This window comes from Carcharodon carcharias, chromosome 14 (assembly GCF_017639515.1).
Source record: "Carcharodon carcharias isolate sCarCar2 chromosome 14, sCarCar2.pri, whole genome shotgun sequence".
In the NCBI taxonomy this organism is placed as follows: domain Eukaryota; kingdom Metazoa; phylum Chordata; class Chondrichthyes; order Lamniformes; family Lamnidae; genus Carcharodon; species Carcharodon carcharias.
This window is the reverse complement of record NC_054480.1, coordinates 79084697-79112124: the sequence shown is the minus strand read 5'-3', so window position 1 is coordinate 79112124 and position 27428 is coordinate 79084697. Positions and strand designations below refer to the sequence as shown.

Below are 27428 nucleotides of genomic sequence, written 5' to 3'. Positions count from 1 at the left end.
GTAAATGCATGGCTCAAAGGTTGGTGTGGGAGAAATGGGTTCAAATTCATGGGACATTGGCACCAGTACTGGGGAAAGAGGGAGCTAATTTGTTTGGACGGGCTCCTCTTGAATCGTGCTGGGACCAGTGTCCTGGCGAATCGCATAACTAGGGTTGTAGATAGTGCTTTAAACTAAATAGTGGGAGGGAGGGTTCAATTGTATAAAAATATAAAAAATCAAAGTTAAAGGAGAGGGTAAGAGTGCAGGTTAGTGATGAGGCTGTGTTACCAAAAAGTGAAAGGAAGGAACAGTGTGTGTGAATGCCATATTGCACCAAAGAATTATATAAGAGCAGGGAAAATTGACAATAGGGAAAACTTAAAGGTTTTGTATCTGAATGCGCGTAGCAGTCAGAATAAAACTAATGAGTTAACAGTCCAAATAGAGATAAATAGATATGATTTGTTGGCAATTACTGATATGTGGTTACAGGGAGAACAGGTTTGGGAGTTGAATATCCAAGGGTACTCAGTGTTTTGGAAGGATAGGCAGGAAGTAAAAGGAGGTGGTGTAGCTTTGTTAGTAAAGGAAGAGATCAGTGCTATAGTGAGGAATGATATGGGCACTAGAGAGCAAGACATAGAGTCAGTCTGGGTAGAAATAAGAAATAGCAAGGGAAAGAAGTCCCTGGTGGGAGTAATCTATAGGTTGCCAAACAGTAGTTCAGCAGTAGAGCACAGTATAAACCAGGAAATACTGGGAGCATGTAAGAAAGGCACGGCAATAATCATGGGTGATTTTAATATGCGTATAGGCTGGACTAATCAAATTGGCAAGGGTAGACTTGAGGGAGAGTTCATAGAGTTTGTTTCTTGAAGCAACATGTTATGGAACCAATCAGGGAGCAGGCTATTCTGGATTTGGTTTTGTATAATGAGATGGGATTAATTAAGAATTCTCTAGGAAAGAGTGATCATAGCATGCTAGAATTTCAAGTTCCGTTTGCGAGAGAGAAACTTGAGTCCCACAATATTGTCCTGGAGTTAAAAAAAGGTAACTACATAGGCAAGAGGACAGATTGGGCCCTAGTGGACTGGGCAGGAAGACTACAAGGTAGGACAGTTGATGAACAGTGGCAGATATTTAAGGAGATATCCAATTCCTCCCAAGTAAAATATATCCCAAAAAGGAAGAAAGATGGTAAGAGGGGGGAAAAAGCATCCATGGCTAAGCAAGGAAGTTAAGGATAACATAAAGGCAAAAACTAAGGCATACCAAATTGCAAAGGCCAGTGGCAGGCTGGAAGATTGGGAAACTTTTAAAGATCAACAAAGGGTTACTAAAAAAATAATAAAAAGAGCAAAGGTAAATTATGAAAGAAAGCTAGCGCAAAATGTAAAAACTGATAGCAAAAGCTTCTACAAGTATATAAAAGAAAAGTGAGTAGCTAAAGTGAATGTTGGTCACTTGGAGGATGAGGCTGGGGAGTTAATAGTGGGGAACGCAGAAATGGCAGAGACGCTTAATCAATATTTTGCCTCAGTTTTCACGGTGGAGGACACTAGTACCACTCCAACAGGTAGTGCAGAGGGTATAGAGAAGGAGGAACTTAGAACATCACTAGAGAAAAAGTACTGAGCAAACTATTGGGATTAAAGGGTGACAAGTCCCCAGGACCTGATGGCCTATATCCCAGAGTCTTAAAGGAAGTGGCAGCAGAGATAGTGGATGCATTGGCTATAATTTTCCAAAATTCCCTGGATTCTGGAAAGGTCCAGTGGATTGGAAAAATGCTAATGTAATGCCCTTATTCAAAAAGCGGGGGAGGCAGAAAGTAGGAAACTATTGACCAGTTAGTTTAATGTCTGTCATTGGGAAATTGTTGGAATCCATTATTAAGGAAGTAGTAATGGGGCATTTGGAAAGTCAAAACGCAATCCATCAGAGTCAGCAAGGTTTTAAGAAGAGTAAACCATGTTTGACTAATTTGCTAGAGTTCTTTGAAGATGCAAAATGGATAATGGGGATCCTGTAGATGTAGTATACTGGACTTCCAGAAGGCCTTTGATAAGTTGCCGCACAAAAGATTAATACACAAGGTAAGATCACACGGAGTTAGGGGTAATATATTAGCTTGGATAGAGGATTGGCTAACCAACAGAAAGCAGAGAGTCGGGATAAATGGGTCTTTATCTGAATGGCAAGCTGTAACTAGTGGGGTGTCACAGAGTTCGGTCCTTGGGACCCAACTATTTCCAATCTATATTAATGACTTGGATTCAGGGATAGAAGGTACTATAGCTAAATTTGCAGATGACACCAAAATAGGTGGGAAAGTAAGTTGCAATGAAGAAATAAGAAATTTACAAATGAATATGCTCAGGTTAAGTGAATGGGCCAAAATTTGGCAGATGAAGTTTAACGTGGTTAAGTGGTTATCCATTTTGGTCGGAAGAATAAAAAGGTGACATATTATTTAAATGGAGAGAAACTTCAGAACATTTCAGTGCAAAGGGACCTGGGTGTCCTCGTGCATGAATCACTGAAAGCTAGTATGCAGGTATAGGAGGTAGTAAGGAAGGCAAATGGAATTTTGGCATTTATGGTGAAAGGAATAGAGTATAAAAATAGGGAAGTGTTGTTGCAACTGTACAAGGCATTGGTGAGACTGCACCTGGAGTACTGTGCACAGTTTTGGTCCCTTTACTTGAGGAAAGATATAGCTGCATTGGAGGCAGTTCAGAAGAGAATCAAGAGATGAGGGGCTTGTCTTATGAGGAGAGATCGAGCAGTTTAGGCCTATACTTGCTGGAGCTTAGAAGGATGAGAGGAGATCTAATTGAGGTATATAAGATGTAAAAGGGATAGACAAAGTAGACGTGGAGCAGATGTTTCCCCTTGTGGGGCATTCTAGAATGAGAGGCCATAGTTTTAGGCTCAGGGGTGGTAGATTTAAATCAGGGATGAGGAGGAATTAGTTTTCTCAAAGGGTCGTGAATCTGTGGATGCCGGGACGCTGAATAAATTTAAGGAGGAGATAGACAGATTTTTAATTAGTAATGGGTTGAAAGGTTATGGGGAGAGGGCGGGAAATTGGATTTGAGGCCGAAATGAGATCAGCCATGATCGTATTGAATGGTGGGGCAGGCTTGAGAGGCTGAATTGCCTACTCCTGCTCCTAGTTCTTATGTTCTTATAAGCTAGAGGTCCGACTCCAAGCATGTCAATGTGGCTGTGCCTGAACGGTCTCAGCTGCAAAGGAATAGTCACTTTATACAAGGTTTCCCTAATGTGTGGCCGCTTCCCTCCCCCACCTAGTACCTGCTTGTGCACTACCTTCAACTTCAGGGCAGCCCTTGCCCCTACCCCCAAGTTGCCTCAACTGAAGTGCAGCCCTTGTCCCCCACTTTCACATGCCTCAACCTTGAAGCCCAACAGTTGACCCTTGCGAGCACTGCGCAATGTTGCTGTGCACTCACCTCCGAGTTACCCTTGAAGTGCAGCCCACCAAGTCCAAGCCTTATACATGCTGTTGTGAAACACACTGGCATGCAATTACGCTGACATGCTCAGATGATCCAGCATTGGGAGAATCATTCTGGTGACATGGCCTTATAATGATATGCAGATGTATTACAATGAGGTTCCTGACGTCTGATGGTGGGAAACATGGCCCACCATTGATGGGCTGAGGAGATGATCGCAAACTGGTTTCACAACGCTGTGAAACTGATTTTTGGTCTTCTCGCCATATTGTTCATTCATGCCACTGAACACGGTTAACATCAGCGGGCATGGAAAATTCCATCCACAGTGTCTGCAAAGCGGCATGGGTGGACTCGGTGACACTCTTTGGGTGAAGCTGGAATTCCTCACAAAGCCAGAAGAAGTCGCATACTCACTCCATCTGCTTCCCTCTGACAAGAGTGAATAAAATGCATTCAGCTCTCTTTGCATACAGAGCCTTAGGGATCTCCCTCATATAACCGTGGATAATGAACTGAGAGATGTTGCAAATATGCCCTGCTCCAGCCTGGAAGGAGACGGATGCATAAAAGTTAATGGCCATCGTGACCTTCAGATCCAATGGCAATGGTGTTCTTGTCCTGCTGCGAGCCTACAGTTCTGGCTGCAACGGTGGTAGATTCCTGTGACAGCCTCCTTCATGAATTGGAAAGGTCTGATGCACTGTCCCTCACTGTTTTCCAGGTTCCAAGTCACTTTCAGCTGCTCTCATGGAGTTTTGATTTTCTTGAACAAAAGTGCTTATTTCAGTGAGGTAATACATTGGCAATTTGTTTAAAAACACGTGGTTGGTTATGTCAAACTTTTTGGCAATAGCCAAAGTAAAGATGAGTGATTAACCAAAGTGTTCATATTAGTTTTAAATATAATATTATTGATTTCAATTTTCACTTCTTTAAGTTTATCATCTCTAGTCCTATTTTCCTGAATTAATTTGAAATAATATTCTGGATCTTTCTACCCATCTAATATATTATACACCACAATTAGCTCTTCCTCTGAACTGCCTTATCTCTAGATTTTGCAATTTGAGATTTCATAACCTGCTGTCATAGTTCACCCACTTTGCATTTGGATCTGACTGAGGTCATTGCTATTTTCTCTGACTTTTCCTTTACGTGATAACCGGAGTTAAACACAATACATCAGTGAGGTGTGACCAGTGTATTGTACAAAAACCTCCATAGTCCTATAGTCTATTTGCTTTTTAAGTTACTTCAGCACATTGCCTAAACATTGAAAACACAAGTCTACCCAGTTCCCTTTCTAATTCTACTTGTGCCAGTTCATTCTATATTAACACACAATTTTTGTTCTTTATGGAACAATTCACATTTATGTTCAAATTAATTTGCCTCCTTTCCAATTAACAGATCTAAATCAATCCTGAAATTGTTATAAATCTTCCTATGTTGATAAATCTAGTAAATTAACATTTGCTTTTTTTAAAACCAGGTTGATTATGGAAACTTCTCTGCTCCATAGACCAACAGGTAAGAACAAATTAAGAACTTGCATTTACACAGCATCTTTTATGATCTCAGGATGACCCAAAGTGCTGCAGTCAGTGAAGTAATTTTGAAGTGTAGTTACTATTGCTATTGTAATGTAGGGAAATGCAGCAGCCAAACTGTGCACAATAAGCTCCCAGAAACAGCAATGAGATAAATGTTCAGTTAGTCTGTTTTAGTGATGCTGACCGAATGATAAATGTTGACCAGGACAACAGCAGAACTTATCCCTTATTCAAAGAGTGTCATGAGATCTTTTTTCATCCATCTGAAATAACAGATGGGGCATCAGTTCTCTGAAGTGGGTGCTAAACCTACATCCTTCTGACTCAGAGTTGAGAGTGAGGCAAGGTTGACTCACTTTGACATTTAAAAGTACTTATAAGTAATGTTTTATATTATACCTCTAAGTCTTTGGCCCATCTACTCACCCCAATTCTATATTTGCACCCTGCTCCCCTCCATCAAGCAGTGTGCATTTGTCATTTCAGCACATGGTGGAATCTCGAGGCAGATAAAGCAGGAAATGCCCTTTTCAGTCTATTTGTCTATTTTCTGTCTTGTACTTTACCTCTGCAGAAGATGGTTAATCCCGCATTTAGGATGCAGCTTCCAAATCAGTGATCAATACTGACCTTTTTCCTACCATCAGAGAAGATGCAGCAGCTAGAAATGAAGCTATTAACTTTGGAATGAGTTCTTAGTTGCTTCGTAATCTGCCATACAACGTAAATGCACATTAAATCGCCACAGCTACAGCTAGCAGACAAGTGGCAAATGTCTTTTTAGTACTGCTAAATTTATGATTCCACAAGTGTCAAAATATGCATGTTGTAAGTATATAGGAAGACACAGGAAGAACCATCAAAAACAAATATCGCAAAGGAGCCAACATGCAAATTCGTTTATGGTGCCTCATTTACCTCATAGTTTAAGACAGACTGACAAAATTCAATATCAATAAACAAAGTCCCCCACCTTCCCAGTGTGTGTCAAAGCCCAGCATGACAGTGGGATCACTGGACCCCTGTTTTTGTTATGAGCTTTATAAACAATAACTTGGTAATGTCTGTAGTGCATCTGATTCAAGTTGCTGCAGATACTGCTATATAAAATATCAGCCTTATTTCTTAAGGGGAAGACAACATCTTAGATCCACATGGTTAAAGCCTTCTTCTTCTTAGGCAGTCCCTTGGGGTCGAGGATGATTGCTTCTGCACTAAAAATTAGTTCTCAGAAGGCAGAATAGTCCAATATGTGACCTACAGTCTCTGTCACAAGTAGGGCTGACAGTGGTAGGGGGAATAGCCGGGTGGGGTGCCCGGGTTGCCACGTGCTTCTTTCGTTGTCGATGTTTGACTTCAGCTAGCCCTTGGCGATGAGACTCAAGGTGTTCAGCTCCTTCCTGGATGCTTTCACTCAACTTTGGGTGGTCTTGGGTCAGGGATTCCCAGATGTCAATGGGGATGTTGCACTTTTTTTCAAGGAGGCTTTGAGGGTGTCCTTGAAGCGTTACTGCTGCCCTCCTGGGGCTCGCTTGCCGTGTTGAAGCTCGAGGCAGAGCAATTGTTTCAGTTGTCTCGTGTCAGGCATACAGACAATGTGGCCCGCCCAGCGGAACTGATCGAGTGCGGTCAATGCTTTGATGCTGGGGATGCTGGCCTGAGCGAGAGCACTGACGCTGATGTGCCTATCCTTTTTAAAAAATTCATTCATGGGATGTGGGCTTCACTGTCTGGGCCAGCATTTATTGTCCATACCGAATTGCCCTTGAGAAGTTGGTTTTGAGTTGCCTTCTTGAACTGCTTCAATCCATGTGGTGTAGGTACAGCCACAATGCTGTTAGGAAGGGAGTTCCAGGATTTTGATCCAGCGACAGTGAAGGAATGACGATATATTTCCAAGTCAGGGTGGTGAGTGACTTGGAGGGGAACTCCCAGGTGGTGGGTTTCCCATTTATCTGCAGCCCTTGTCCTTCTAGATGGTAGCGGTCGTGAGTTTGGAAGGTGCTGTTGAAGGAGCTTTTGTGAATTCCTGCAGTGCATCTTGTAGATGATACACACTGCTGCTCCAGATGGATTACACCCCAGAGTTCTGAAGGAGATAGCTGAAGAGATAGTGGTGGCGTTAGTGGTAATCTTTCAGGAATCACTAGAGTCAGGGAGAGTCCCAGAGGACTGGAAAATCGCTAACGTAACCCTGATGTTTAAGAAGGGAGTGAGGCAAAAGACGGAGAATTACAGGCCGATTAGCCTGACCTCGGTCGTTGGTAGGATTTTAGAGTCCATTACTAAGGATGAGATTTCAGAATACTTGGAAGTGCATGGTAAAATAGGGCAAAGTCAGCATGGTTTCATCAAGGGGAGGTCATGCCTGACAAATCTGTTAGAATTCTTTGAGGAGGTAACGAGCAGGTTAGACAAAGGAGAGCCAATGGATGTTATCTACTTGGACTTCCAGAAGGCCTTTGACAAGGTGCCTCACAGGAGACTGCTCAGTAAGATAAGAGCCCATGGTCTTGGAGGCAAGGTACTGGCATGGATAGAAGATTGGCTGTCTGGCAGGAGGCAGAGAGTGGGGATAAGGGGTTCCTTCTCAGGATGGCAGCCGGTGACTAGTGGAGTTCCGCAGGGGTCAGTGTTGGGACCACAACTTTTCACTTTATACATTAATGATCTAGATGAAGGAACTGAGGGCATCCTGGCTAAGTTTGCAGATGATACAAAGATAGGTGGAGGGACAGGTAGTATTGAGGAGGTAGGGAGGCTACAGAAGGAATTAGACAGGTTAGGTGAATGGGCAAAGAAGTGGCAGATGGAATACAAATTTGGGAAGTGTGAGGTCATGCACTTCGGTAGGAAGAATAGAGGCATAGACTATTTTCTAATTGGGGAGAAAATTCAGAAATCTGGAGTGCAAAGGGACTTGGGAGTCCTAGTCCAGGATTCTCTTAAGGTTAACTTGCAGGTTGAGTCGGTAGTTAGGAAGGCAAATGCAATGTTGGCACTTATTTCGAGAGGATTAGAATATAAAAGCAGGGATGTGCTGCTGAGGCTTTATAAGGCCCAGGTCAGAATATTGTGAGCAATTTTGGGCCCAGTATCTCAGGAAGGATGTGCTGGCCCTGGAGAGGGTCCAAAGGAGGTTCACGAGAATGATCCCAGGAATGAAAGACTTAACATATGAGGAACGTTTGAGGACTCTGGGTCTATACTCGATGGAGTTTAGAAGGATGAGGAAGGATCTGATTGAATCTTTCAGAATACTGAAAGGCCTGGATAGAGTGGAAGTGAGGAAGATGTTTCCATTAGTAGGAGAGACTAGGACCCAAGGGCACAGCCTCAGAGTAAAGGGAAGACCTTTTAGAACAGAATTGAGGAGAAACTTCTTTAGCCAGAGAGTGGTGAATCTATGGAATTCATTGCCACAGAAGGCTGTGGAGGCCAGGTCATTGAGTGTATTTAAGACCAAGATAGATAGGTTCTTGACTGGTAAGGGGATCAATGGTTCCGGGAAGAATGCAGGAGAATAGGGTTGAGAAACTTATCAGCCATGATTGAATGGCGGAGCAGACTCGATGGACTGAATGGCCTAATTTCTGCTCCTATGTCTTATGGCTTACTGTGCATTGGTGATGGAAGGAGTGAATGTTTATGGATGTGGTGCCAATCTAGTGGACTGATTTGTCCTGGATGGTGTCGAGCTTCTTGAGTGTTGTGGGAGCAGCACTCATCCAGGCAAGTGGGTAGTATTCCATCACACACCTCATTTGTGCCTTGTAGATGGTGGACAGGCTTTGGGGAGTCAGGAGGTGGGTTACTCATCACATGGTTCCTAGCCTCTGACCTGCCCTTGTAAGCACAGTATTTATATGGCGAGTCCAGATTAGTTTGTGGTCAATGGTAATCCCCAGGATGTTGAAGGTGAGGGATTCAGTGATGGTAATGCCATTGAACATCAAGGGGTGATGGTTGGATTCTCTCTTGTTGGCGATGATCATTACCTGGCACTTGTGTGGCGCGAATGTTACTTGCCACTTGTCAGCCCAAGCCTGGATATTGTCCAGGTCTTGCTGCATTTGGACATGAACTGCTTCTGTATCTGAGGAGTCGCGAATGGTTCTGAATATTGTGTAATCATCAGCGAACATCCCCACTTCTGACCTTATGATGGAAGGGAGGTCATTGATGAAGCAGCTGAAGACGGTTGGGCCTAGGACACTACCCTGAGGAACTCCTGCAGTGATGTCCTTGAGCTGAGATGACTGACCTCCAACAACCACAACCATCTTCCTTTGTGCTGTGTATGACTCCAGCCAGCAGAGAGTTTTCCTCCTGATTCCCATTGACTCCAGTTTTTCTAGGTCTCCTTGATGGCACACTCTGTCAAATGCAGCCTTGATGTCAAGGGCAGTCACTCTCACCTCACCTCGGAAGTGGCCAATGGATTTGTAGGGTCTTGCAGAGGCAACACTGGTGGTACTTCTCCAAAGTTTTGAGGTGCCTGCTGTACATAGTTCATGTTTCTGAGCCATATAGGAGAGCGGGTATCACTACTACTCTGTAGACCTTGGGCTTGGTGCTGGGTTTGAGGTCCTCAGGCAGCCGACGGCTGCACTGACATGCTGAAGGCAGTGTTGAACCTTGTTGTCAATGCCTGCGCTTGTTAACAGTATGCCTCTAATGTCTGGAAAGTGGTCCATGTTGTCCAAGGTCTCACTGTGGATTTTGATAACCGGGGGCAGTGCAGTGTGGAGGGGACAGGTCAGTAGAGGAACTTTTTGACTTACAGATGTTTAGTGTAAGGCCCTTGCTTTTGTACGCCTCGGTGAAGGTGTTGACGATGGCTTGGAGCTTGGCTTCCGAGTGTGCGCAAACACAAGCATTGTCTGCAAACTGTAGTACAATGATAGAGGATGGGACAACCTTGGATTTGGCCTGCAGGTGGCAGAAGTGGAACAGGTTCCTGCTTATTCTGTAGTTTAACTCTTCTCCGGCGGGGATCTTGCTGAGGGTGAGATGGATCGTTGTGGTAGGTAAGATCAAGAAGAGCATCGGTGCGATGACACAGCCTTGCTTTGAGCCCAGTCCAAATATGGATTGGGTCTGTTGGTCAAGATCATGCCTTGTGTGTCATTGTAGAGCAGGCAGAGGATGGTGACAAACTTTCGGTGACAGCCGAAACAGAGGAGGATCCTCCATAATCCTTCACAGTTGACAGTGTCGAAGGCTTTTGTGAGGTCAAAGAAGACCATGTACAAGGGTTGGTGCTGTTCCCTGCATTTCTCTTGCAGTTGCCACAGGGTGAAGATCATGTCCATTGTGTCCCTTAGTGGGCGGAATCCACATTACAACCCTGGGAAGAATCCCTTCAGCCACAGGGAAAGGGCGATTGAGGAGGATCCTTGTAATGACTATAGCTGTGGCCAACAGCAGAAAGATTGCTCTATAGTTATCGCAGTTGGACTTGTCACCTTTCTTGAAGATGGTCACAATTATGGCATCTGAGATCTCCTGGCATGCTCTGCTCCTTCCAGATAAGGGAGATGAGGCCATGTAGTCATGCCAATAGTGCTTCTCCGCCATGCTTTATGCTTTGGCGGGGATTCCATCTACTCCTGATGACTTGTTGCTCTTTAGCTGTCAAATGGCCTTTTCTACCTTGTGTTGGGTTGGGGTTGCGCTGAGATGGTGGTGGGTAGCATACTGCAGGATGGAGTTGAGGACACTCACATTGAAGACAGAGGGCAGAATTTTCTGCCCACCGGGTGGGCGGGCCCGACCCGACCTCTGGCAGGCAGGGAGCCGATCCCCACTGGAGAAGCGGGCCACGCTGCCATTTTAAGTGGGCGGGCCAATTAAGGCCGGCCCAGCATGACATCTGGCGGGAAGTGCTATGCGCTTCCTGTGCAGGCGGGGAGGATTCCCCAAATGTGAGAGTGCGCTCTTTCATGCATGCACACGAAAGAGTGCACATCTCCCTGAGGCTAAGCGCTGCCTCAGGGAGATCGCTGACAGTTGTATAAACATTAAAAATAGAAAAAAAAATCCATAATATGTCTCCCTTATGTGACAATGTCACACGAGATGGGACATGTTAATAAATTTCATTAAAACTTTATTCAACTTTTAAATCCCTACGTGAAACCTCATCCCACCGGTGGATGAGGTTTCATGTTTTTTCTATTCCCTGCCAGGGCTCCTGGCCTGCCCACCAACCTTAAGGTCAACCAATGTTACTCCATGTTATTTTGCGCATCAGCAAGTGGGCCCCTGCCCCTTGCTCACCGATGGCAAAATTCAGTCCAGAGTCTCTGTTAAGAGGATCTTTGAAGTGCTCCTTCCAGTGGGCACTGACTGCCTCTCTGTTCTAGATGAGCACCACTCTGTTCTTGGCCAGCAATGGAATGGGGCATTGGGTGCTTGGGCCATAGGTGGTCTTGGCTGCGCTAAAGAAACCTTGCATGTCATGGTTGTCAGTTCACTGTTGGATCTCCTGTGCCTTCTCCACCCACCATCTGTTCTTTACATCACAGGTTTCTTGCTCGATCTCAACCTTCAGTTGTCTGTAGAGCTGTTTACTTGCTCTAGAATTGGGTTGCTGTTTCAGGTTCAGAAATGCCTTGCGCTTGCGGCCTATCAGCTCCTGGATCTCCTGGTTGTTCTCATTGGACCAGTCTTGGTGCTTCCTGGCCAGGTTACCAAGCGTCTCTTCACAGGTGCTGATTATGGAGGCCTTGTTTCCAGACCAGGTGCTGTGGACACTCTGCGTCTCTGGGTCACCAGGAGTTGCTGGGTTGGCTGTGAGATGCTGGCTGAATAGAGCTCTCTTATCAGCGTTCTTGAGTGCCTCAGTGTTGATTTTCCTGCAGCATTGTTTCTGCTGCAATCGCTCCTTTGTGTCTACATTGATGCTGATGACAGAGCGAATTAGGCCAGCAATTATTGACTCCTGTCATGGCACAGGTGATATACACATCCTTGTGATCCCTCGCTTGGACAATGGAATAGTCAAGCAGGAGTGAGTGCCTGGAGTGAGGGTGTTGCCATGAGGCCTTGTACTTGTCTCTTGTCTCTCTGATGGAACAAGGCGTTGGTTATGACAAGGCTGTGTTCAAGGCATTTTGTCAGGAGCAGGGTACCATTGCTGTTGGATATCTCTACCCCTTCTCTGCTGATTACATCCCCTCAAAGATCTGTGTGCTTCCCAACTCTGGCATTGAAGTTGCCACGGAGGATCACCTTATCATCCACTGGGACTTGGGCCAGGGATTGTTCAAAGCTGGAGTAAAATTCCTCTTTGAACTCATCTGTGGCATCTAGTGTTGAGCATATGTGCCGAGGACTGTAACACATTGGTTCTAGGCTTGGATGAGCTGAAGGGTCATGAGGCGCTCGTTTATCCTGCAAGGGGTGTCTTTGAGACGGCCAGCCAACTCCGTGGAGGTGGTGATCTGGTTTACCTTTCCAAAAGAAGGTGTAGCCGCCACCTTGTTCCTTGAGCTGGCCTTCCCCTACCACCGGGTCTCACTTAAGATGGTGATGTTAATGTCGAAACGTCAGAGCTCCCAGGCCACAATACCAGTACGCTGTTCCAGTCTGTCGCTGTTGGGGTTGTCCATGAGGGTCCAGGTCCTGAACTTCATTTTAGGGGGGATGGAAGATACCTGTGCATGAGTTCTTTTAATGTGGGGTGGCCGTTGCACACCAGCTGTTACACGGGCTTCATGGAGCAAGGCCCTGGTCCAGTGGCAAGGGGGTCCGAGATGAATGGTGACCAGTCTCCGCTGTGTGGGCCTAGGACATACAGACCCACATACTCCTACTGTCTTCTTTTCTCCTGCCCACAGGACCTCTCTCCGTGGGATTCATAAAGAACAGTGGTGGCCTCGCGATCTCGCTTTTAGCCACTGCTCAACCACTCCGGGCAGTAACCATCAGGTGGTGATTCCTGACTCCAGGTCCTCACCCACTCTTCTAAGTGCTGATTGCTGTCCCTGGGCCCTCTTTTTGCCCGCTCTTCTAGGTGATGGTTACTGCCTCCAGGTCCTCACCCACTCAGGCTCTTCACTGCTGACTGCCTCTCCACTCATGCTGTTTTCACACTCCCAACTGCCTCTCCTTTCATGCTGTTTTCAGATCCCCAACTGTCTCTCCACTCGTGCCCTCCGTGCTTAATGTGCTCTGTGATTGATGGTGCATTAGCCTATAGGTCTGCAGTTCCCGAATAAATCGACCACATGATAACCACTGCCTTTTTACGAAAGTAATATTTTGTTCCTTTCAGCTTTTCTTACACTATGTAGATCCTAGGTGTGGTCGGGCTGGGAGCACGCAGCTGCCTCCAGGTGTCTTCTATTTATATTGCACTTGCATTATGTTCGAATTCAGTTATGTGAAAAAAAAATCTGAGAATAAAAACTGGCATCAGTAAAGTGACCATGAAACTTTCGGATTATGGTAACATTACAACTGGTTCGCTATGTCCTTTAGGGGAATAAATCTTCCGTCCTTAACTGATCTGGCCTATATATGACTCCAATCGCTTGCCAATGTGGTTAACTCTTATCTGCCTTCTGATGTGGTCTAAAATTGCTACCGACAACCCAAAGGAAGTTCCACCACTACCTTCTCAGGGCAACTAAACATGGGCAAGAAATGCCGGCATTCCCAGCGATGCACCCATTCTGAGAATGAGAAAAATAAAAATAAGGTGACCTGGTTTTTACAGTCCCAAATCTGATCTGTTTTTGCTCTTCTGTTTTCATGACAATGCGTGACTACCATAGAATGCATTTACAACCTTACCATTTGAGCTAGGGGCAGTTAGTAATGTTAATGTGGCAAAACATCCAACATCTATCCGTACAAACTAGCTGGGAACTCAGCCACTCTAAAATGGCAGATCCAATGATTGGCCCTCTACCTTACATGAAAGAACAGCACAAATGCAGGCATTTGGGCCCAAATGGTCTGTCCACATGACCCTCCTCCCCCCATTACCTTATCTAACTCCATCAGCATAAATTTATAGTCCCTTATCCCTCATGTATTCATTTAGCATTTCTTAAATGCAACTATAATCTTCACTTCAAAAACAAAAACAGAATTACCTGGAAAAACTCAGCAGGTCTGGCAGCATCGGCGGAGAAGAAAAGAGTTGACGTTTCGAGTCCTCATGACCCTTCGACAGAACTAGTTCCGTCAAAGGGTCATGAGGACTCGAAACATCAACTCTTTTCTTCTCCGCCGATGCTGCCAGACCTGCTGAGTTTTTTCAGGTAATTCTGTTTTTGTTTTTGTTTTGGATTTTCAGTATCCGCAGTTTTTTTGTTTTTATAATCTTCACTTCAACCACCCCATGCAGTAATAGTTCAACATTCTAACAACATTTTGAGAGCAGAAGTTGCTCCTGAATTCTTTATTCAGTTTATGAGTGACTATCTTGTATTTATGGTCCCAGTTTTGGACTCCTCTTACAAGTGGAAACTCCTTCTCTACATCTACCTGATCAAAGTCTTTCATAATCTTGATGATATCTATCAGTCCCCCCATCAGCCTTCTCTTTTCTACATAAAAGACCCCAAACCTGTTGAATATTTCCTGATAGTTATATTATCTCAGTCTGGTATCAGCCTTTTTTGCACCTTCTCTAGTGCCTCAATGTCTCTTAACATAGAGACCGGAACTGAGCATGCTGCTCCAAGTACCTTCCCTTTGGTGGTGCTTAGCCTCCAGAGATAGGCAATAAAACTACATCTTATGACATATCATGATGGATCCCATAAGGGGGATATTAAACACGAGATGGAATTTAGTGCAACCCGCCAAAATGGATTTTGTGGCGGGAATCAGGTGGGAGAGGTGAATAGGAATCCCGACAGGAGAAACTGACAGCCGAATTGAATGATCAGTGAGAGGGCAGCAAAGCAACAAACCCATATCAACATGGCGAGAAGCTAACTCAGATTGGGAAGAGGCGAGTTAACATTCATTTGCATGCTGCTGAATAACACACATACCTTTTGGAATTAGGCCAGTGGCGAGCATGAGTCACAGGCCGTCAGATTCCTGAAAGTGAAAGCTGGCGGGGAGGTGGAAGGTCAGCCACTCCGCTGCTGCCTTCCACAGGAGAGTCGAAGGAGTTTGCAAAGTTGCCGCCTGAGGTGCACAGATCAGAAGGATAGGGGAGGGTCTGATGGAACAGTCTGAGGGTCACAGATCAGAAGGATAGGGGAGGGTCTGATGGAACAGCCTGAGGGGCACAGAATCAAATCCGGAGGCAGCAGCTAGAGACATTTTTTGTCAATTTAACCTCAGTAAAGCACTTCCCTGGCATAGTTGTTTGGCTTGTGAGAATATTTGCTACCACAAAAAGCCCCACTTTGCATATAGAATACAAGCACCAATTTTTTTAAAATTAAGAGTAATCTAACAGAACTCTGGTGTGGAACAAAATTAATGCTGTTCTTTCTACGAACAATATAACTCAGCCGTCATCTTTTTTTAGTGGAGGTCACAATGTAGGACACATAAGCAGACCAGCGCCGAGGAAGGCATTAGCAAGCACCAGAGACACCAACCTCTTCCCACCTGCTTGAGAATCCCACTAAATTCCAGATCCACTGATGAGACCCCGGTTTCCTCGACTAAATTCTGCCCAGGATCTCTGAATACCTAGGTCATTACCATGCCCTAGAGTCAAATGGCTGTGAGACTCTCACAGCTGCTTCTACGCCAGTGCTGCCATATCCCTCCTCCTTCACTCACCTTTCTGTGTTCTCCTCCAGCACCTGGTAAATTGTAATCTGGAAGGTCTCATTTACAAAGCGTTCCCTGGTATAATCTTTATAGATTCGGAATTCTGCTGCTGTCACGGCCTCCCCCTCTGGGATCTTCGAGAGGTCAAACCTGAACTCTCTGTGATGTCGCCGCTGGTGGAAAATCTCCTTGTCATATTCCACTAGAAACAGGAAGCACAGGAGGATATTCAACAGACAGAACATAATGTAGCACTGCAACCTATAACCAGCTGTAAATCTTCACTTTAGTGCAAAAGACTGTATTGAAAACAGACTCGTGTCTGTTACATTTTTGCATTGTAAGGAAGCAGAGTAAAGGTTTTTCTGTTCATGTGTTTTAGCTGGTGAAAGTATAAATTTAGTATTAAACTGATCAAGGTTTTTGACATTCTCATGTTTTGAGTCTGAAACTAGAAGTTCTGGGGCATATTTTCCACTTGCTTGCTGGGGTCCATACCAGAGAATAAAATGTCTCGGGGAAAACCATTAGTTTTTGTCTGATTACCCCTCTACAAAGAGCCTTTGGATGGTTTTATATATTACAGGTGGTGCATATATGTAAATCATTATGAATTGTGAGTATTTAGCTTCCCAATATTGACAGTAGGTATGATGAAAGGTCATCGACCTGAAACATTAACTCTATTTCTCTCTCCACATGTATTGTCAGACCCGCTAAGTATTTCCAGTATTTTCTGTTTTTATCTTAAGTCTGTGCCCTTTAGTTATTAACCCTTCTGCCACTGGAAAAAAGTTCCTTTTTATTTACTCTATCAAAACCGTACATGATGTTGAACACCTCCATCAAATCTTCCCTCATCCCTGCCATTCTAGTAAATCTCTTCTTTAATCTCTCAAAGCCCTCAACATCATTCCTAAAGTGTGATCCCCAGAATTGAATAGAGTATTCCAGCTGGGGCCTAGCCAGTGTTTTAGAAAAGTTTAAAATAATTTCTTTGCTTTTGTACTTTACTCTATTAATAAAGCTAAGGGTTCCATTTTTGTTTTAACAGCCTTGTAATTACCCTGCCATCTTCAAAAATTTGTGAATATACCCCCTCCAGTCTGTCTGTCTCTGCACCCCCTTTCAAATTATATGAGTTAGTTCATATTGTCTCTCCTCATTCTTTCCAAAATGTATTACTTCACACTTACCAGCATTAAAATTTAATCTGTCATACGTCTGCCCATTTCAGTCTATCTATGTCCTCCTGAAGTCTGGTACTTTCCAATTCTCTTTTTACTACATTTCCGTGTTTCACATCTCTGCAAGAAGATCTTTTTATTTCCAATTTGGCCCACCCTTCCTTTGACTACCATTTTACTATTTATCTGCTTACAAAAGGTATTTGAGTTCCCCTTTCTGTTAGCCAAAAATCTATTCTCATACTCTATTATTCCCTTTTTAGATCTTCTCTGTACTTTCCATATTCAGCTTGGCTCTCTATTGTACTATTCACCTTACACATGTCATAAATCTCTTTTTCATTACATTCTAGCCTCTGTATCTTTAGTCATCCAAGGAACTCTATCCTTGGATGTACTTCCTTCCCCCTCATAGAAATGTATCTTTTCTGTACCCAAACCTTCTCACTTTTGAAAGCCTCCCATTGTTCAATTACTGTTTTACCTGCCAATTTCTGACTCCAGTTCACCTGGGTCAGATCCATCTTCAACTCACTGGATTTAGCCCTCCTTCAGTTAAATATTTTTACACAAGACTGTGCCTTGTCCTTTTCCATGACTGTTCTAAATTCGATGAAATTATAATCACTGATCCCCAAATGCTCTCTCAGTCAAACATGCTCCACTTGCCTCAGTTCATTCCCAGAACTAGATTCAGCACTGCTTCCTTTCTCATTGGGCTGGAAATACATCGACCAAGGAAGTTCTCTTGTATACGTCAGGAATTTCCCCCATTTTTTTCCCTTTACATTGTTGCAAACCCAGTCTTTATTAGGATAATTGAAGTCCCCCATTATCATTACTCTTTATTTCTTGCATCTCATTGTAATTTCTGTAACCTTCTATTTCCTTCTCATTATTTGGTGGCCACTGAAAATTCCCCTTTTTCTTCTAACTGAGTCCAAACCAGATTTAAGGAACCCTAGGATTGGGTAGTGTAGTAATCATGTTACTGGACTAATAATCCAGAGAACATGAGCTCAAATCTTACCCTGGCAGTTGGAAAATTTGAATGCAACTTCTAAAAATAAAATTGGAAATGAAACACTAGTATTGGTATAAGTGACCATGAAGCTGTCAGATTGATGTAAAATCCTAACTGGTTTATTAATGTCACTTAGAACATGCTGCCCTTACCCAGTCGAGCCTATTTGTGACTTCATTCCACACCAATGTGACAGATTCTTAATTACCCTCTGAAGAAGCTGAGCAATCCATTCAGTTGTTTCAAGTTACTCAAAAAGGTGACCCATCACCTCCTCAGGGCAAGTGAGGTTGGCAATAAGTAACGGTCTTGTTGAGATATAGGAAGATAGATTCATGCAGAGATAGATAGGCTGTGTTAGCAGGATTCAGAGAGAGTTAGAGGAGTGATCTAGATTGAGAGATATAGATTGTGTCCAATTCTGAGTACCGCACTTTAAGAAGGATGTGAAGGCTTTAGAGAGGGTGCAGAGGAGATTCATGAGAAAGATTTGAGGGATGAGGGACTTCAGTTATGTGGATAGTTTGGAGAAGCTGGGTTTGTTTTCACTTACAGAAGAGAAAGCTGAGAGGAGATTTGACAGAGGTGTTCAAAATATGAGGGGTCTAGACAGATTAGATAGAGAGAAATTGTTTACATTGACAGTAGAGCCAAGAACCAGAAAACAAGCATTGAAAATTATTGGCAAAAGAGCCAAAGGTGACATGAGGAAAAAGATTTTTCGTGCAGTGAGTGGTTTTGATCTAGAATGCACTGCCTGAAATTGTGATTGGAACAGATTCAGTCATGTCTTTTAAAACGGAAATGGATGAAACCCTGAAGGGGATAAAATTGCAGGGCTATGGGAAAAGGGCCAAGGAGTGGGACTAGCTAATTACTCTTGCAAAGAACTGGCATGGAGTAGATGGATTGAATGGCCTCCTGTGATGTAACCATTCTATGATTCTATAATTCATACAGGGATACAGCTAAATTGTGCAATAAATGGAGAGGTAGATTTGCCAGTGACTTGTTCGTCTAACCTTAAGGTTCTTGCTTATAGAAAGTTCACTTTTTGAAATGCAGAATGCCCGGGGTTCAAATCCCAATGAGACCTGTGGTTTAAGCCTGAAAAGGTCAGTTGGTAGAACATCAGACTTTTAACCTGTAGGTTCAGGGTTCAAGTCCCTGTTCAGGTGTTGCTTGAGCTGGAGAAGCTGAGAAGCTCCTTACAGCAGCAAAAGTTAAGTGGAGATTTAACAGGGGTATTTCAATGCAGTAGATAAGGAGAAACTGTTTCCACTTGTAGCAGAGTCAGTAACAAACAAATACATATTAAAAGGACTTAGAAAGGACTTGAGAAACTTCATGATCAAAAAATATATAATTACATTTAAGACAGAAAGGGAGAGGGGAAATACTTCATAAAATAATTCTAGATCCTTGCCTGGGTAAGTGCAGTTTCAACAACACTCAAGCAGCTTGACATCATCCAGGACAGTGCTGCCCACTTGACTGGCACCCCATCCACCATCTTAAGCATTTATCGCCACCACCACTGATGCACAGTGGCGGCAGTGTGCATCATCTACAAAATGCAGCAATTCAGCAAGGGTCCTTCAACGGCACCTTCCAAATCCTCAACCTCTGCCCCCTAGAAGGACAAGGGCAGCTGATGCATGGGGACATCACCTGCAAGTTCCGCACAAGGCACATATCATCCTGACTTGGAATTATATCGCAGTTCCTTCACTGTTGCTGTGTAAAAACCTTGGAATACCCTCTCTAACAGCACTGTCCGTGTACCTAGACCACAAGGACTGCAGTTCAGAAGGTAGCAGGACTGATAAATAAGGTGGTTAAGAAGCGTACAGTATACTTTCCTTTATTAGCTGAGACCCCATGGAGTATAAAAGGAGGAAAATTATGCTAGAACTGTATAAAACACTAGTCTCCCCATAGGTAAAGTACTGCATAAAGTTGTGGTCACTGTTTTTAGAGGAAAGGTACAGAGGAGGTTTATAGGGATGTTGATAGGGGTGGAAAATTTTAGCTATGGAGAAAGACTGGCTAGGCTGGGGTGGCTTTCTTTGGAGCACTCTGACATTAATGTCTCCCTACCCGAGAGATCTCTTTCTATCATTGAAGAATAGATTGATAGATTGTTGGATAGATAGATAGGCAGACTATAGCAGATCAGACTGGGAATTCCAGATTATCCAAACCTGTTCTACCATCAACAAGGCATTAGGAGAGTCTGGATGGGTGCAGCTCCAATAACACTCAAGAAGCTTAACACCATCCAAGACAAAGCAAACATTCACTCCCTCACCACCAGCACACAGTGGCAGCAGTGTGTACCATCTACAAGATGCACTGTGGCAACTCACCAAGCCTCCTTCAACAGCATCTTCCAAACCCATGACTTACCATCTAGAAGAACAATGGCAACAGAACAAGGTAATACCAACACCTGCAACTTCCTCTCCAAGCCACTCACCACCCTGACTTGGAACTAAATTGCTGTTCCTTCACTGGCACTGAGTTAAAATCCTGGAACTCCTTTCCTAACATCACTGTGGGTGTACCTACACCACATGTACTGCAGTGGCCCTAGAAGGTAGCTCATCACCACCTTCTCAAGGGCAATTAGAGATGGACAACAAATGCTGCTCTTGCCAGAAATGCATATCCCACGAACGAATAAAAAAAATGATAGGTTGATTTATTGATAGATAAATGCTCAATAGATAATAGATTGATTGATCATAAATGGAATGAATGTTAGATTGATGGAGAGAAGTTGATGGTTAGGTACTAAATAATTGTATTTCTTAATTAACCACTTCAGAATAGCAGACTATCAGTCACAAGATTAATAAATTATCAGATCTGAAAATCATAGAATTAAAGCATAAAAGGCACTGGTTTAGTCTCTGCCAGTGCCAAGCCCAGTTTCCTGCCATTTTCTCAGATCATTTTATTGTATAACTTTTCAAAAGCCAATTCCAGTTTAAATAATGTTATAATTCCCACCCTGAATGTTATAATCCCCACTTGTGGCAAAGTGTTCCATGTTCTAATGACCAACTGTGAAAAATGTTCCAAACTCGTCCTTTTATTCTTCATGTCTTATTGTGGAGCCTATTCCCTCTTGAAATAAACATTCATCATTACTTTCTCAAAAACTTTCATAGTTTGGAAAATCTCTTTGTTCCAACGAAAAGCCAGAATTTTCAAGTTTTTCTTTATAATGATAATCTTTCATTCCTGGTATAATTCTAAGGAATCTTCAATGAACTCTTTACTTCTTTCCTACAATGGGCACCCCAAATTACACACAGTATGTCACATTGTCACAGGTGTGACCTAAACAACCTCCTCGTTGATTCAACCTCATTGCCTTAATATTCTACATATAAAACCCAGAATTCCATGCTAAGACCTTCCATGTCTGCAATCAGAGATTTGGATCTCTCTGTTATTCAATTCTTGAAGAACTGTGCTACTTAAGTATTTCTTTCACATTTTATTTCTCAAAATAAGCTACTTCAGGGGGTGAATTGTATGCACACCATCCCAACCGTCCCCTCAGCGGTGTATTTGAAAGCAGAGAGACATGTAAACTGAAGTAGCCAGACTGCCACATTTCTGCCTAGCCCAGAACCTGTCCCCCATATTACAGAGGGACAGGTAATGTGTCAGGCAGTCCACCCACCCTTAAGGCTATTGAGCCCCTCAGTTGGACAATTAACTGGGACAATTAACTTAAGAGCTTATTTCCAACTCCACCACAATTTTTAGGTCTCTGGGGGAAGGTGGAAGGAAAGCAAACAGCCCAACAGCTTTGATAGCATGGGCTGTTGGGGGCAGGAAGGGGAGTACCTCCTTTTGGGGTCCCCCCAAAATTTTATCCCCTTGTTGTCCCTCTCCCCCTAGCCTTTCTAACTGGATACACCAACCTGATCCTCCCCTTCCTGGGATCTCCTGGATGTGCCTGCCCAAAATCCCCAGACTTACCTAAGTCTGGTATCTGTCTTTTCTTCTTCGGGGACTGCCTACAGTCCCAGCAGTGGCCAGTACCCTCTTCTGGTGCTACTCTCAACGGCAGGACTTCATGTTCCTGATGATGGAAGTGCCATTTTCACCCTATTAAGGCTGCTCCCAGTGTATTATCACCGCAGCGCAGCTGGATTTCTGGTTGGCACAGTTCCAACCAACTTTTAGCTCGGGGTGGGGGCGGGTCATTTACCCCCCCATAAAATCCACATTTCTCTACATTGAACTGCATCTGGCACCTATTGACTTTCTTTTCTTGCAATCCCTTGCATTTTCTTCATAGGTTTCTATGCTCACTGACTTGATATCAACAGCACACTTTAATATCCTTCCTCTTGTGCTCGTGTGCAAATAATTTATAATACTTGTTGTTTATGAACCACTGATGCTTTGAAAACACAGAGAATTCTCGTCTTTAAAACTGGCCAGGCTCCAAGTCCATCGCTGGTGGGCAGAAGGCATTAAGAATTTGTCCTTGTGTATTATGCTTTAACTAAGCACCTGACAGCATCTGAGACAACTATTAAAATGCCTCTGTTAACTGTGGGTTTGCTGCATGACTTGTATCAGCAGCACTTCTTCAATACAGTGCCAGGAACTGAGCATGTAATGTGGAATGAGATTGACCTGTAGTGATTGAAGATAACAGAAGTAGTTGAGAATAAGACCAATTGCAAGAGTAGCTTTGAAGTGTCTGAACTTGGAAACATCTGGCTTGTGTGTGGTTAAACCTGTTTAGTATTAAACTGCATTGAGTTTATGGCCTGGGGATATCCACAGGATTGTGAATGAGATATAGATTTCAATCAAATTCAATTTCAGATGAATATTCATAAAATTATCCAGAGACATTGTTTTCATGTTCTTATTTTTAGTGAATAAGCTAACCAAATACTTGTGGAATTCAGTGGGGTCTGTGTTGCTGAGGCCAGAGAGGTGGGAGAAGGGAGTATGACACCTTCTAGAGGGCAGCAAACCAATGCCAAACAGGAAAAATGTGAGAGAATCACTTGACTACCTTTAGGGATCAGGGAGTGTTTATGCCAAGCTATCCTACAGAAGATTTGAATACCTAGGATGTCCTTCACCAGAGGATAGACTGTCCATGGTCTGTGGAAGGATCAGGATTGACAGACCATTCATTCTGTGCTTTCCTGTAATCATTGAAATACACTCACAAGCCTTTTCACATTTGCCTCTACACAACTCATGGCATTACCATTGCTGAATCCCCCACAATCAACATTCTGGAGCTTACTGTTGACCAGAGACTAAATTTGACCAGCCATATAAACACTGTGGCTACAAGAACAAGTCAGAGGCTAGGGATTATGTGGCAAGTAACTCACCTTTCTCCCCAAAGACTGCCCACCATCTACAAGGTACAAGTCAGGTATGTGATTGAATACCTTGCACTTGCCTGGATGAGTGCAGCTCCAATGACGCTCAAGAAGCTTGACACCATCCAGGACAAAGCAGTCTATGTGATTGGCACCCCACTCACAAACATTCACTCCCTTCATCACCAATGCACAATAGCAGCAGTGCGTACCATCTACAAGGTGCACTGCAGCAACTCACCAAGGCTCCTTCGACAGCACCTTCCAAACCCACAACCTCTACAATCTAGAAGGACAAGGGCAGCAGATGCATGGGAACGCCACCACCTGGAAGTTCCCCTCCAAGCCACTCATCATCCTGACTTGGAAATATATCGCTGTTCCTTCATTGTCACTGCATCAAAATCCTGGAACTCCCTTCCTAACAGCACTGTGGGTGTACCTACACCACATGGACTGCAGCAGTTCAAGAAGGTGGTTCGCCACCACCTTCTCAAGGGAAACTAGAAATGGGCAATTAATGCTGGCTTAGCCAGCATGCTCACAAAAGAAACAACTGACAGCAATGACAGATTTTGTCATTGCTAACAGTTTTGTGAAAAGAATTAAATACAGCCTTAAAGACTATTTAAATTTTGCCTTCATCCCTGAAAGAATGTTGTTATTGTTGGCTTTTGTGGTCAGTGTTGCCATTGGATTCATTCGGTTGATCAAAATGAATGCCCTACTGAGAAACATTGCTGTGACCCCCCCGATACATTTTAATATTGTGCTGATATACTTGTTTCATCACCTCAGATGGCTCCTATTATTAATATTAATGGTGAAAGATGAAACGAGTTTGTTGTATAAACTGAATGCCATGTTATTCTCTATTAGTCACTAAAACTTGGCTCAATTTATATAATAATTATATGTTGGGCAACATCATAACTTTGGTCAGGTTTATGATTAAAAATAGCAGCCCCCCCCCACCCCCACCATTCCCCCTCCATCAGGCAGGATCAGGAGGGGCTGTGATACCGCATCTTCTTTCATGGTAAAATAAACCAGAAACCTTTATTGTGCAAGCAGACCCATGAAAGAACTTACATTTCTATAGTGCCTTTTGTGACCTCATGATGTCCCAAAGTTCCTTACAGCCAGTGAAATACTTTTGAAATGTCATAACTGTTCTAAGGTAGGACTTGTGCAGCCAATTTTCACACAGCAAAGTCCCATAAATAGGTATTAGATAAACGACCATAATTATTTTAGTGATGTTGGTTCTGGGGTCAATATTGCCCAGGATATTGTGAGAACTGCCCTTCTGTTCTTTGAATTAGTGGCACAGATCTTCTATATATACCTGTGAGAACGGACAGGGCTTAAGTTTAACATTTTATCCAAATAACAGCACTTCCAAAATGCTACACTCCAGCAACAACCTAGATTATGTGATCCAGTTGTTGGAGTGGGACTTGAACCCAGAACCTTCTGACCCAGAGGCCAAAGGTTCCTTGGGAGAAATCCCAAAGGCAAGCTGGCATCATGAGCCATACCTAGCAGGGTTCAGAAGAGAGGAGAAAAGAACTGGCTAACTTTGGATTGGATAAGAAACTAGTTGACCCAAGGAAAGAGGATAATTTAGGAATACTTTAAATCCATCCACCAAAAGAACTCCATGCAAAAGTTAGATGACATGAATCCCAGCCTGTGAGTTGGACCAGTCATACAATGCAGTGTGTCTGTGGTGAGGCATCAATCCAGCTGTCTAGGTTCAAAAGGAATAGTGTAATCCAGATATATTCTTAGCTTGTTCTTGGCTCTCATCATCTTATGCCCCAGAAGCCACTTCTTAGCCAGTGTATGTGTTCAAGGTACAGTCTACATTGAATCTGCCTGTCAGTGACAGCATTACAGGTGAGTTATAAGGACTCACACCACTTAGGATTTACTGTACATGCTACCAGTCACACACTTGCTTAAACATACAAAGACAAAGCTTTCCAGATAGCTAAGTGTATAAACATAACTGGTCTAGGCAAATTCCAGGATTGATTTCTGGTTACGCCACATCAGGTTGGGAGTGCAAATCATCCAGATTCCCACTTGTGTTCGCTAACATGATGCACATATGTGGACCCTGAATGAGAGCACAATTAGCGTCAACTTGGATCCTTTCATGGTTAAATAACCTGCCAACGCACACATTAAATTCACAAATGAATAACGTCCTTTGGATAAGGTACGAGAGGGCAACCACCAAACCTTCAGGAATGGAGATAAGTAAAGGAAGAGAAAGAGAATGCAATTGAAGAAAAATAAAATAATTAAAAGTACAGTTGCATTCTCATCCTCTCTAATCCCATGCCTAAACTTTCAGAAATCAACTCTTTTTGGAATTTTTTTTCAAAGTGAATGGGTGAGTAACAATTAGTCTGCCTGAGCTTCTCTAAGTAAATATTGTTTGGGTAGCCCGAACAAGGACTGGTTTTTCTTACAGATTCAAGAAGGCTAACTTTCCAACACTGACTGAATCCTAAGTGATGCCAGTCCTTTCACTTTTCACTTACAGCTTGCAAGAAATGCTGTCACTGACAGGCAGATTCAAATTATAATTTGAACACATATACCAGCTAAGAAGTGGCTTTAGGAGCACGAGTGATACCAGACAAGAACAGATCCATTAACATATCTGGATCATACTGTTTCTTTTGAACCCTTGCTGTTGGATACTGAACCAGAGTTTCCTGCCTTTCTGTGAGTGTGTGTGTGTGTGTGTGTCTATGTGTGTGTGTTAGTACAAAGATATATGCATATATACCTATATACATATATATAAATTATATTAGACATATATATAAGTTATATATATATATAATATATTTTAAATTAAAGGTGGGCTATGTTCTACATGTATTTTAAAATAGATCCTATGTCAACGTACTCAACCCAACTCCATTTCGGAGCTCATGGCACCTCTGAACTAAACTGAAATTAGCATTCCAAATGTGTGTAAGGTAATATGAAAATTTGTGTGTGTGTGTGACTGTCTTTGCATGCTTGTGGGTGTTTGTGTGAGAATGTGTGTGTGTGGGAGTACGCGTGTATGTGAGCACAAATTTGTGTGTGCTTGCAGCGTCAATAACTAAGGGCAAGGCCACAAAAGAAGGAAGTCTTTTCATTGCAGGGTTTCCAGCCTCTCAGTATGGTCAGATTTTGAGGGAGCTGTGTGCCTCTGGGATTTTATAGATCAGATGCATTCTTTCAAATATCTGAGATGATACCAATTACTGTATCTTAATGCTGCTCACTACATCATGACCCACCCATCAATCATCACCCCAACTGTGCAACACTTGCTACCTCCCTATCTCCCTACCAGCAGACTCATCCACTTCTCTCCCTAACTGTCAGATGCAACAGGCCAAACTCCATGAGTGCTTTAAAACAGACTCAATCCACATGCAGAATGGACACCCTGCATATTGCAAATCAGGTCACCTCTAATATAAGCTGAAAATCAAGTTACAGGAAACAGCAAAACTCATCTTAGACCCCACCGTGTAACAGCCATAAACTTCTGAACATCTGAAAAACTTTACAGGGCTGTGAGTAAAGAGCAGGGACATCGAAGTAATTGGGTAACTCTTTCAAGGCTCCAACATTTGCATGATGGGCCAAATGGCTTCCTCCTGTGCTGTAGGATTCTATGATATCTCTTTCTTCTGGATACGGAGGCAGAACAAGTCTGGACTGTTACAGCCTAAGGTTGCTGGGGAGCACCTCAGTGCTAGAGGATTTATCGAGGGATTACCAGTTATCCTGGCATTGCTGCTGGCTTTCTTTCAACATTATGAATTCCACACAATTCTACTTCCCTCCCAGGCTATCTAGTGAAGCCACACTGAACATGGTGTCTCAACCTACTGCAGGCTGGCTGTTTGAGTGTGAATGGGAACTTGTGATCTCCTCTGGAATTCGAAAGCTCTGCTTGTTTTCAGACATACCCTCAATTACCCTGTCACCATAATCACTACAGAGTTAAGCTATTTTCAAAATTTAGCGCCAATTACTTT

At 43.3% G+C, this 27428-nt stretch overlaps 1 protein-coding gene across 1 annotated transcript in view; it reads right to left on the bottom strand.

Moving 5' to 3' along the window:
* Positions 1–27428, bottom strand: part of bmp7b (bone morphogenetic protein 7b) — a 171324-nt gene that overhangs the window by 54285 nt on the left and 89611 nt on the right. The window contains exon 2 of the mRNA XM_041204552.1: positions 15788–15980. Coding sequence (XP_041060486.1) covers positions 15788–15980 — 193 coding nt within the window. The remainder of the gene's footprint in view (positions 1–15787; positions 15981–27428) is intronic.